The following is a 13,104-nucleotide window of genomic DNA, read 5'->3' as shown; positions in this document are numbered from 1 at the left end:
CTCTCTGTCACGTGCACGATCTCATTCCCAGCACGGAGCATGGTGCTTGGGACATGGTGCTTGGGACATGTTAACACTGAATAAATATTTGTGGAGTGGATGGGCGCTTCCGCGCAGGGAACCAAGGAAAAATGTTAGTCACCCAATACTCACTCACTCCTCACTCCTCTCTTCCTCTCCACCCCCATCTGTTTTATTTCAATATTTGCTCTCCACTCTGACCAGTGTCTCAAGGGCCTGTATACTGTGTGGATGTATGGATAAGGATCATGAGCCTGGAATCCCGGAGAAGTAATGGCACATGGATGTATTCTAGACCCGACAGGGCACCAGACGGGGTGCCCTCCTCCACAGGAAGAGAGATCTCCCATCATCTGGGGGCAGAGAAGAGACTCTTCTCAAGAAAAAGACTGGATCTATTAATATACTTAGACCAGTGTAATTCTGAGATTATAGAATTCTGTTTCATAAGAGCTGGCCAACTCACATTTGGACCAGACGGTTTTACCAGGTAATCCTAAAGTAGCCTGATTTTTGAGTAGCTCACCGATCTCACAGGTCCTCCAGTATTTTATTTGTCTAGGTGATTAAATGTCTGAAATGAGGATTCCTCCAACTGAACCTATAACCTTCAGGGGTGCTTGGGTGGCTCAGTAGGGTAAGCATCTGACTTTGGTTCAGGTCATTATCTCGCTGTTTGTGTGTTCGAGCCCCATGTCGGGCTCTGTGCTGACAGCTGGGAGCCTGGAGCCTGCCTCGGATTCTGTGTCTCCCTTTCTCTCTGCCCCTCCCCTACTTACACTTTCTCTCTCTCTCTCTCTCAGAACTAAATGAACATTTAAAAACATTTTTTAAAAAAAGAAACTGTAACCTTCAGTTGAGAAGAGGAAAAACCAAAAGGGGAAAATAAAGACTATGTAGTTTCATCTGTGGACGCCATTCTGTGGACATTTCAGGGGGGTCAATTATTAAAACCTCAGCAAGGCTCAGATTACCAGGTGTATTTCGTTAAAATCAGAAACAATTTAATGTTACCTTGCCAGCATTCTTAAGTTCTTTCACCTCCTTGCAACAACTTAAATTTAGAAAATAGTTTTAGAGTAAAAACTGTTGAAAAAAATTTTGTAAAGAGTAATTTTAAATTGGAAGCCTCCTAAAGCAAGAGACTATGTGTTGTATTTCTTGGGCTCCTTCCCACAAACCTGACTTGTCCGAGGACACTTAGCATCCTGATGGGTGCACCAGAGTACTAACAGCACGCTACTTTTCTCAGGATTTGAAACGTACTGGATGTTTCTATACTGGACTTCACTTACCTTTATGAATGAAGCTCCCAAATAAAACATTAAGGAAACAGGTCAAAAAATAGTCTCTTTTAAAATTGGGCTTTATCTCCAGGTGACGTCTAGTATGAAAATGAATGGTTTGGTACTAGGAAAAGATTCTTTTACCTCCCTTTGCCCTTTGGAAGTGACTGGATACTTGGATCTGGAGCTTTGAGAATTCCTTACATTCCACGCAAGCCCACATGGTCAGACTGACAGCTCCTGCCCAGACAGTGTCACTTGCCTCTATTATAGCTCAACTATGCTGTGCTGAAACAATTTGTTCACACGTCTATATCTCACATCAGATTGAGCTCCTTGGGGCCAGACCCTCTGTCCTGTGTCCTTAGTATCTAGCAAAGTGACCGTCATGTACTATCTCCAGAATCTATAAGGACAGGGGTTCAATAAATGTTAAATAAGAATAGAAAGACATGTACAAATATCACCAAAGAGACAAGCAGTATCTAAACATCACGTGTACTCACGATATAATTGAAGGATGAATCGGCAAGTACTGCAAACTGACGAAACAATGTGTGCCTAGTAAACATCTCATCTTTAAGGGCATGAAGGCTAAAATAAGAGAAACGGCAAAATTAAAATGGATAGAAATCATAGGATAAAGCAAATTAATATTATATTCGTGTGGTTAGGAAGCACAGTTTTCATTGTGAAAGAGAGACAAGTAAAATATGTAAAATGCCAGTGTTTTATGTTTGTTTATCTTTATTTTTTAAAAGATTTTATTTATTTTATTTTTTTACAAATAGTTTATTGTCACATTGGTTTCCATATAACACCCAGTGCTCATCCCAACAAGTGCCCCCCTCCATGCCCATCTCCCTCCTCCCCCCAACATCCATCAGTCCTCAGTTTAAAAGATTTTATTTTTAAGTTATCTCCACACCCAACGTGGGGCTTGAACTCACAACCTTGAGATCAAGAGTTGCATGTTCCACTGACTGAGCCAGCCAAGCGCCCCTACTTTTTTCATTTTTAAAATTACATATTCCCAGTCCCGAAAAGGCACAGAAGCAGTGACAACACAGTACCAATGAGCATCTTAGGGCCCAAACTGTAGTTTTAAAAACATTTCTCCCTACAATGAACCTGGTTATCTTTCAGAAATGGCTGTTTTTAGACCTAAGGCAATAAATGTCCAAGTCGAACCCGGGGCATTTTATTGTTAAGGAAATCATCAAAGACACTGACAAAAGAATACAGTAGTCAACCTTGAGAGGGTTCCCATTGACTTAAGATTGGAGAAATTAAGCATCAAAAATAATTATTATAATGTACTGAAACACAACAAATATATTTAAAAATTTGGAAGTTCTCAGCCTATCCAGATTGCAAATGATGCTAAAAGTAGGAGATTCACTCTCAGGAAAGCATGTTCTGGAGACAAAGAGTATGCTGGAACTTTGGCTAGCTACTAGGAAGGAACACTAACAGTCACAGTATTGGGTCACCTGGGGGACTCAAGTCAGTTAGGCGTCTGACTTCAGCTCAGGTCATGATCTCACGCTTTGTAGGTTCAAGCCCCGCGTCGGGCTCTGTGCTGACAACTCAGAGCCTGGAGCCTGCCTCAGATTCTGTATCTCCCTCTCTCTCTGCCCCTCCCCTGATCACTCTCTGTCTCTCTCTCAAAATAAAACTCAAAAAAACATTTTTAAAAAGTCACAGTACTCAATCACATGGAGGGATCTTAGAAGAAATTGGGTGTGTCTCATGGGTCAAAACCCAATGAGACACCACTGCCTAAATACTAGGATGACTAAGAACTAAAAGACAATAACAAATGTTGGATAGGACATAGAGAAATGGGGACCCTCATACATTGCTCATGTAACTGTAAAATGATGCAGCCACTTTGGAAAACATTTTGGAAGTTTCTCAAAATGTTAAACATGGAATTATTACAAGATCTAACAATTTCTTCCTAGGTACATACCCCAGAAAACTTAAAACATATGCTCACACCAAAACTTGTCCCTGTTAATAGCAGCATTATATACAGTAGCCAAAAAGTGGAAATCATTAAAATGTCTAACCACTGAAGAATGGGTGAACAAAATGTAGCATATCCATGCAATGGAATATTGTTTGGCAACCAAAAGTAATGAAATACTGCTATATTATACAACATAGATAAACTTGAAAACATTAAGTGAAAGAAGCCAGTCACAAGAGGCCATATATTGTATAATTCCTTATGTACGAAATGTTCAGAACGGGCAAATCCAAAGAGACAGAAAGTAGATCAGTGTTTGCCAGTGGCTGACAGTGATGGCGATGGGGAGTGAGTGCTAATGGATATGGGGCTCCTTTTTGGGTTGATGAAAATGTTCTGATGTAGAGAGTAGTAATTACTGTCCAACTCTGTGAATACACTATAAACCACCCTTTAAAACAGGGTGATTTTGTGGGAGTAAGTAGGTGGCATCCAACTCTTGGCTTCAGCTCAGGTCATGATCTTACACTTTGTGAGATTGAGCCCCATGTCAGGCTCTGTGCTGACAGTGCAGAGCCTGCTTGGGATTCTCTCCCCCCGCCCGCCCCTCTGTACCTCCCCTACTTGTGTGCTTTCTCACTCTCTCTCAAAAAAATAAACATTTTTTAAAGGTGAGTTATGGTATGTAAACTATATGTCAGCAAAGTTGTTGTACAATAAGTTATTTTATATGCTAAAAAATTGGGACCTTTTGAAAAAAGAAGAGAAAAGCAGGGCAATAATGACTTAAATATCACCATGTTGAAGAAAATAAAGAAAAGGGTTGGTAAAATGGATAAAAACAATGACAAATTTCAGCAGAGAACTGGAATCTGCTTTTAAAAAGTGAGTAGTCATCTTAGAGCTGAAACAATCATATATGAAAATAAGAGCTCAACAGATGGGTTGAATAGTAGAATGGATACAGCAGAACATAGGATTGTTAATCTCAAAAGAAGATCAACATGTATATATATGTATATACATACACACACACACACACACACACACACACACTCAAAGTGAAGCCCAGAGAGAAAAAAGAAATAGGAAACACCAGAGAAGAGTCCAAGAAAGACGTAGGCCATAGCTAAAGGAACAACTCACATATAATTAGAATTGTAGAAAAGGAAAGGCTGATAGTTGATAAGTCTCAATATCTATAATGGAGGTCAGTACTCGATGCATTGGCATCATTAACACACTGAGAAAAATAACTCCCAGCACAGAATTCTATACTCAGAGAAAATATTCTTCAATAATGAAAGTAAAATAAAGACATTTTCCTATAAAGAAAAGCTGACAGAATTATTTGCCAGCAAACCTGTATTAAAAGAAAAACTAAAGAGCGCTGACCCAACAGCAAGAAAATGATCCCAGATGGAAACACACTGAAAACAGGAAGAAATGAAGAGCTCACAGAGTAACAATGTGGGTGAGTGCAAGTGAATACTGACTATGCCAAACAATAATTGGAAGGTCTGATGGTGTTAAACATTTATATGGAATCAAAATGAAAATGTAGAAGGGGTTAAATGGAGTTAAAATATCCTAAGTTTCTAGAATTTTTTCTTTTTTTTCTTGAAATGTAATGGACATACATGATCCTATTAATTTCAGATGTACATGATAGTGATTTTAAGGTCCTAGAATTCTTGGGAAGTATCAAATAGAAATTTGTAGAAGACTGATAAACAAAAGATGTGGGTTAAAATTTCAGAAAGAGTAAAGAAAGGATAACTAACAAGTCGATAAAAGAAAATATGGAATAAAAATAAGTTGATTAATCCAAAAGAAGGTGAAAAGGAGAGGAAGAGAAACAGTCTGGCTAAATAGGAAAAAAAAATGTATTAAGTGATAGATTAACCCAACAATACCAGTAATCTCACTAAAAGTAAATGAAGTAGGCCAATTAAATAAATAAGACAGGCAAATCAGATTTAAATCCAGCTCCACACTGCTTAAAAGAGACACATTCAATATAAAAACAACATAGGCTGAAAGAAAAAAGGTGGAAAAATGCACCATTCAACCTTAATCAAAAAGGAGTGATACAGTTTTATTATTATTAGATGAAGTAGACATTTTTACAAATGAAGGAAGCATTTTTACAGATAAAGAGGAATGGCTGGTAATGATACACATAAATGATAACTTCAGAAGAAGATATCATGATTCTAAATTTGTAAGTATTCAGCAACATAGCCACAAAATATTTAATGAATTGGATGTTATTTAAAGCCTTCCTTCAGGGATGGCAAACAAACTCATAAAAATATGTCCAATCATTCCTCACCATCAGGGAAATGCAAATCAAAACCACAATGAGGGGCACCTGAGTAGCTCAGTTGATTTCAGCTCAGGTCATGATCTTGCTGTTCCTGAGTTCAAGCCCCACATCAGTCTCCACGCTACTGGTGTAGAGCCTGCTTCAGATTCTCTCTCTCTCTCTGACTCAACCCACCTCCCACATGCTCTCTCTTTCTCAAAATAAATAAATAAATAAACTTAAAAAAAACCACAATGACATATCACCTCACATCTGTCAAAATGATTAAAATCAACAACACAAGAAACAACAGGTGTTGGCAAGGAAGCAGAGAAAAAGGAACGCTCATGTACTGTTGATGGGAATGCAAAGTGGTGCAGCCACTGTGGAATACAGTGTGAAGGTTCCTCGAAAAGTTAAAAATAGGGGCACCTGGGTGGCTCAGTCGGTTAAGCATCCAACTTTGGCTCAGTTCATGATCTGGTGGTTCATGGGTTTGAGCCCCACATTGGGTTCTGTGCTGACAGCTCAGAGCCTGGAGCCTGTTTCGCATTCTGTGTCTCCCTTTCTCTCTGTCCCCTGCTCTGTTCGCACTCTGTCTCGCTCTGTCTCAAAAATAACTAAACATTAAACCAAAAAAAAAAAAAAAAAGAAAGCAAAGAAAAGAAAAAAAAAGAGTTAAAAATAGAACTATCCTATGATCCAGTAATTGCACTACTGGGTATTTACCCAAAGAATACAAGAACACTAATTCAAAGAGATACATGCGCCCCTATGCTTACAGAAGTGTTATTTACAATAGCCAAGCTATGGAAGCAGCCCTGTCCACCAAATGATGAATGGATAAAGAAGATGTGGTCTATATATACAATGGCATTTTACTCAGCCAAAAAAATTAAATCTTGCCATTTTCAACAACACAAATGGAGCTAGAGGGTATGCTGCTAAACGAAATAAGTCAAAGAAAGACAAATACCATATGATTTCACTCATGTGAATTTGACACGAAACAAATGAGCAAAGGGGAAAAAGAGAAACACACCACGAAACACACTCTTAACTTTAGAGAACAAACTAAAGTTTATGGGGGGAGGGGACCGGTGACAAATGTCATGGGGATTAAGGGGTGCACTTGTAATGAGCACTGCGTGTTGTATGGAGCTGATGAATCATTATATTGTACAACTGAAACTAACATAACATTGTATGTTGACTAATTGGAATTAAAATAAGAACTTAAAAAAAAATAAAACCTTCCCACAGAGAATGATAAACATTAACTTCAGGATAGATGTTACACTGGAGGAAGAAGAGACACTAGGCACCAGATGGGCACACAGCAGCTACAAAGTTACCACGAATACGTTATCTTGTAGTGGAATACACATGTTCACTATATTGCTATCTTTATACTATACTAGTAGATCTTAAGTATTCTTCTGTGTATATCCAACATTGAACAAAAAAATTTTTAAACACACAAAGAAAATAAGAGTAACGTGTTTTTTAGGGTCAGAAAGAAAGACCTGTGTCCATGCCTGAGATCTCCCACTCTTTAGCTATTCTGACAAATTCCTCAACTTTCTTTGAACTGGAGTTTTCTAATAAGAAAAGTAGAGTTAGTAATTTTAACTACCTCCTAAAGTTTCAATAAGGATCTGATGCATGTAAAATGATTACCATTGTCTCTGGCACTATCTGGTAGAGTAAAACATTAATTGTATACCTTTAACACACACATAACACACTAACACACAACTAGCAGCTGCCATTTTGAATGCCGTGAATGGCATGCCCACTGTGACTCTCCCCCTCCCCGTGAGTAGATTTCTATGAGAGGAGATGTAAATCTCTCTTGAAGAAACATTGGTGACTTTTCTAGCTGAAGAGATGAATTGCCCAACTCACTTCTGTTCCTTTTGGTGCTACATACTCTCTTCCTTGTCAGCCTGAAGTGTCAATCAGAGTTACAGTAGTGGTAGCCAATTCCTACTTTTCCTTCTGACAGAAATTCAACTAGTACTTATACATATTTGTTAAGTGAATGAATAAACAAAAAAAGACAAATTAATTGTACTGTACACTGAATATGAAGATAGAAGGCTGTGAAGATCCTGGCCCAGATTCTCATGTGCTTATATTGTCTTGAACATGTTCTCCCTCTTTTCTTCCTCTTCTCCATCTCCATCTCCGTCTTCTTCTCCTTCTCCTTTCTTTCCCCCTTCCTCATCCCTTCCCCTCCTCCTCTGCCTCCTTTTAATTTCAGCTGTCACTTTATTGCAAGATGGTAGAATCAATTGCAAATGAAAACTATATCTTGGCCATGTTTAGTCAAGCAACAAATTTTATTAAAAGCAAACTGCTCATGAGAGACTCTTGAATGATAAGAACAAACTGAGGACTGATGGGTGTGGGGGGGAGGGGGGAGATGGGCATGCAGGAGGGCACTTGTGGGGATGAGCACTGGGGGTTATATGGAAACCAACTTGACAATAAACTATTTGTAAAAAAATAAAAAATAAAAAAATAAAAATAAAACCATTAAAAAATTTTAACAAGAAAAAAATAAAAGCAAACTGCTCATTCAAAAGTGATCATGGAGCAACTCAAAATACAGAGCAACAAGGATGAAAAGCATCTCCCTGGCCAGTAGATTGTTTTAGCCTTCTCACTATGTAAAATTCAAACTTTTTAGTTTTAGGAGAGGTTAAGTGTAACTTCAGTAGACAGCAATACGGAAAGATTTTGCCACATCGTTTTGCCACATCGACCAGTCTCCTTGGTCAATTGCTTCCAGCTATCTCCATTGAGATAGATGCATTGCTAGAACTGGCTGTGCTTGAGCCTTCTTTGAGAGCAGCTTTAGATCTGCAGTGCACTTGGCCATTGTCTCCTTTCCCTGCTGTGTAGAGATGCTCTCTGCACCGCATGCTTCTCCATCCAGTTTATCATGTGCTCTTGTTCCCCTTGATGCATCATGTTCTGCACAGAGATTTAACAGTCCAGATGATTCTTTACTTCCTTGTGTACTCTATGCAGCCGTTCCTGGTAAGTAAGCTCCAGTGTTATTCCTTGGGACATCAAAGAGATAATGGCGTTTTTGAACCTAAGGCCTGCTGTGACTTCTGCATGTCATTTGGATCTTGGGTCTGTTTGATGGAAGTCTGTTTCACCTCTTCTAGTTCGGCAATTTTTTGTTCATTGTGTTTATCAGCAAATTCTCCAGTAAAGGCACCATATTTTTTAACTACATAGATAAGCAACCATTTTGTTGTTTGCAACAACCATATTGTCGATCCAGCAGAGATGGTCTCTGCAGTAAACACACGTATTTCTTGGGACAGAAAATATAAGATAAGCCCCATTCCAAGCACATAGGGTCCTGCTATGCCAGTTGTGGGATAGAGGAACTGGAAGAATTCCTCTGGGATCGGCCCAGAATGAACCCACCTCCATATTCAGGAAGAGGTGGTACAGGGGCAGGGCTTGGCTGCCGTGTGTGAGACACTTGTTGCCTTCCTGTATGCTGGACCGAGGCGGCCTGTGTTCTCCAGACAGGCGGCACTACCTGGGATGGCAGTCAGCGAGGGTTCACGAAGCAGTCTCCGTGTCCTAGGCGGGTTTTCCTCCTTCTTACCTTAAGACATGTGCGACTGTCAGTGATGTACCATGGCGCTCACTCTCCGGGAGTTTTGCTGGTACCTGAGCCGATGATTTCCTGCTCATCAGCCCAGACTGTGGCAACTTCAGTGACCATCGCCACCATCCAGTGGGCGGAGTTACCCCTTCTGCCACTGTGTCTGAATCTCAGCCTTCCAGGGGAGATTCAGGGGAGAACTCTTCCACGTTTGTTTCTTCCACAGACCCTTTTCCTCAGCCCTAGAGGCAGAAGCTGCTTTCTACATTACGTTACCCCGCTATTCTTTAGAGTTTTATCTACCTCCTTTAGCAGTTAACCACCTTCTATTAGTTAATACTTCTTGATCTTAAAAATTTCCCTGTGCAGGGACGTCCTGATGAAACACCCTGACTGATTCACCCAGCATGCTCTATTTTTCTCTACCCACGCTCACTCTTAGCTGATCTCATTAGTCTCATGGCTTTACCAATTTTTTATTTTTTAATGTTTATTTTTGAGAGAGAGAGAGACAGAGCATGAGTGGGGGAGGTATATAGAGAGGGAGACGTAGAATCCCAGGTAGGCTCCAGACTCCAGGCTCCAAACTGTCAGCACAGAGCCCAACTTAAGGGGCTCAAAGTCATGGACTGTGTACCGCAAGATCATGACCTGAGCTGAAGTCGGATGCTTAACCTACTGAGCCACCCTGGTGCCCCTAGTCCCATGGCTTTAAACAACACCTACACTGGGTTATTTGGCTGGCTCAGCTGGTAGAGTATGTGACTCTTGATCTCAGGATCATGAGTTCAAACTCCATGTTGGGCATGGAGCCTACTTAAAATACATACAGGGGCATCTGGGTGGCTCAGTCAGTTAAGTGTCTGACTCTTGATTTCAGATCAGGTCATGGTCTCACGGTTTGTGGGTTCAAGCCTCGTGTTAGGTTCTGTAATGACAGTACAAAGCCTGCTAAGGACTCTCTCTCTGCCTCTCCCCCTTATCTCTCTCTCAAAATAAATAAATAAAATTTAATAAAAACTACATACATACATACATATATACCACCTATACTAATGCATCTCAAATCTGTGTATGTAGCCTAAAATTTCTTCCGAACTTCAGACTCATATAGTCATGACTGACTATCTGACATGTATTATGAGGCAACTAATAGGCATCTTAAACTGATATCTAAAACTGAAGTGTTTTCTCACTGACATGTGTCCCTATAGGACAGGGCAGGGGTGGGGCGCCTGGGTGGCTTAGTCGGTTGAGCGTCCGACTTTCGCTCAGGTCATGATCTCGCGGTTCGTGGGTTCGAGCCCCGCGTCGGGCTCTGTGCTGACTGCCAGCTCAGAGCCTGGAGCCTGTTTCAGTCTGTGACTCCCTCTCTCTCTGACCCTCCCCTGCTCACCCTTTCTCCCTGTCTCTCTCCTAGAAATAAATAAAACATTAAAAAAAAATTAAAAAAAAAAAAAAGGACAGGGCAGGGGTTTAGAAGTGGTGGCCGCGGAAGATGTTTCTAGTAAGGTGATACTGAAGTGAAGACCTGAAGTGAATGAGGAAGCAAGCCATGGGGTTGTCTGGAAGAGCATTCCAGGCAGAAGGAACAGCAGGTCAAAGGTCCTGGGATGGGCGCTTTCCTGTGTGAACTGGGCTTGCTTGTCTCCGTGGGAAGCACTCCATCTTTCCTGCCCCTTCTCTAAGACCCTGGCGTCCATCCTCGATGTCTTTCTCTTTCACCTTCTTTTTTTATTCAAAAAGGTTTTTTTTTAATTCTTTATTTATTTTTGAGACACAGACTGCAAGACAGAGTGCCAGCGGGGGAAGAACAGAGAGAGAGGGAGACAAAGAATCCAAAGCAGACTCCAGGCTCTGAGCTGTCAGCACAGAGCCCAACTTGGGCCCTGAACTCGTGAACCGTGAGATCATGACCTGAGCCGCAGTTGGATGCTCAGTCGACAGAGCCACCCAGGTGCCCCTTTCTCTTTCACCTTCTATGAAATCTTTCAACAATCCTATTGAGGCTACTTTCAAAATATATCCAAAATGCAATCATTTCTCAATGCTACTGCTCCCTTCCCAACCAGATCACCATCATGTTCTGCCTAAGAATGGATAATTATTTACAGAACTCCTAACTTTACCTTGGACTTCTCTATAATCAACACAGAGGTCAGAGTAATGTTTTTAAGATATAAAATAAGATTGGGTTTCTTCTTCAATGGCAAAGACTCTCTGATGAAGTTTTAGGGCACAAATTCAATATTCCGAATATTAACAAATAAAGGGAGCCGAGCATTTATCTTGCCTTCTTTGTATAAACTATAGTTTAGGGTAACCAAAGAGTTGCGGGAACATTTTTAAAATAGGATTTTAGCTAAATAAATGGAAAAAGAAAGAGGGAATTAGAGTATCACTAACTTATAACCCCTAATAAAATAGTGGATCATAGTTCACATCCATTGATGGATGCTCAAATTATTTGGAGAAAGGTCAAAATAATACAGCCACATTCACTTAACTGCCTAATGATGTGATACAACAGGAATTACATAACACTGCCAATGAAGTAGTCTTGCCTGAAATATTGAACATAAATCTAATCAAGCCTCCAGATTTAAAAATAAGTTTATAGAGAATATCGGGACAGAAGAATTGTTAAATGACCACACACACACACACACACACACAATTAGCCAAATCCAGAATGTGGGACATTCTATATAACAAGTGGGCATATTTTTCTAGCAAGTCAATGGACCAGAATGTGGAACTGTTGTAGGGGGAAAAAAGGATTTAAGGGACATAACCCTCCGGTGCAGTGGTCCATCTTATCTGGATCCCACTTTAAATGAACAATTTTAAAAGATGCTTTTGAGATAATCAAGAAACTTTGAATATGATTAAATAATACCAAAGAATTTATATTACTAACTATTCGGTGTGACAATGCCCAGCCCAATAAAAGAGAAAATTTTCTTAGTAAAATAACGTTAGCTATTCCCGTTTCAGAGGGAAATTCCAAATCTTCTCCCTCATTGACCTCTTACACCACTAGCTCCTCCTCATTCCACTCTGGCGACCTGGCCTCCTAACGTTCCTTGAACACACAGGAAAGTTCCTGACCCAGGGCCTTTTCACCTGCTATTCTTTCTGCTTGGACTGCTCTTCCAGACTACCACATGGCCTGCTCCCTCATTCAGTTCAGGTCTCCACTCAAATATCACCTTACTAGAAACATCTTCCCTGACCGCCACTTCTAACCTAGCAAGCCCTGCCCTGCCCTGCAGGGTTACAAAGAGCCATATAAAATATCATAATGGGATATTTTACGTATTTGCTTGTTTATTGTGTTTCCTCCCAATAGAAGGTAAGTTCTGTGAGGGCAGAGACTTGGCTATTTTGTTTACTGTGCTATCTCCAGAATCTAAACGTGAAACTAACCTCAATGGGCTGCTGTTGGGGGTGTGAACTGTTACAGTGTTTCTGGAGAACGACGGGGGGCTGTTTAACCGGACTAGGATGACCATGTGATTCATCATCTGATTCCGGACATATGTGAGAATGAAAGGAAATGCTATTAATAATTATACTTGGCAACCAGCTTAAACCAGAATCAGTCCAGACAAATCAAGACATGTGGTCATTGTGACAGACCCCAACCAGCCTCCTCCTTAGGTACCAGAGGAAATCCTGCCAAGCCTTAAGAGGAAATGGAGTAACTGGCAGCTGGTGAAAACCTGACTGACCACCAGAAAAGGAGTAGATTAGTAACACAAGGTAAAGACATTCTACGGGGGTGTCTAGGTGGCTGTCGGTTAAGCATCCAACTCTTGATTTTGGCGACTCAGGTCATGTTCACAGGGTCATGGGATAGAGACCCACATCGGGC

At 40.5% G+C, this 13,104-nt stretch overlaps 1 protein-coding gene and 1 pseudogene across 1 annotated transcript in view; both read right to left on the bottom strand.

The window, feature by feature from the left end:
- CUNH10orf67 (chromosome unknown C10orf67 homolog) overlaps positions 1 to 13,104 on the bottom strand; it is a 162,011-nt gene that overhangs the window by 38,544 nt on the left and 110,363 nt on the right. The window contains 1 exon segment of the mRNA XM_039233064.1: positions 1,814 to 1,901. Within this exon segment, the coding sequence (XP_039088995.1) occupies positions 1,814 to 1,901 (88 nt within the window).
- LOC120232362 lies at positions 8,388 to 9,347 on the bottom strand (annotated as a pseudogene).

The sequence above is a fragment of the Hyaena hyaena genome, unplaced genomic scaffold (genome assembly GCF_003009895.1).
Source record: "Hyaena hyaena isolate Hyena2069 unplaced genomic scaffold, ASM300989v1 scaffold_72, whole genome shotgun sequence".
Taxonomy (NCBI): Eukaryota; Metazoa; Chordata; class Mammalia; order Carnivora; family Hyaenidae; genus Hyaena; species Hyaena hyaena.
The sequence above is the reverse complement of the archived record's forward strand: the minus strand, read 5'-3'. Positions and strand labels throughout refer to the sequence as shown.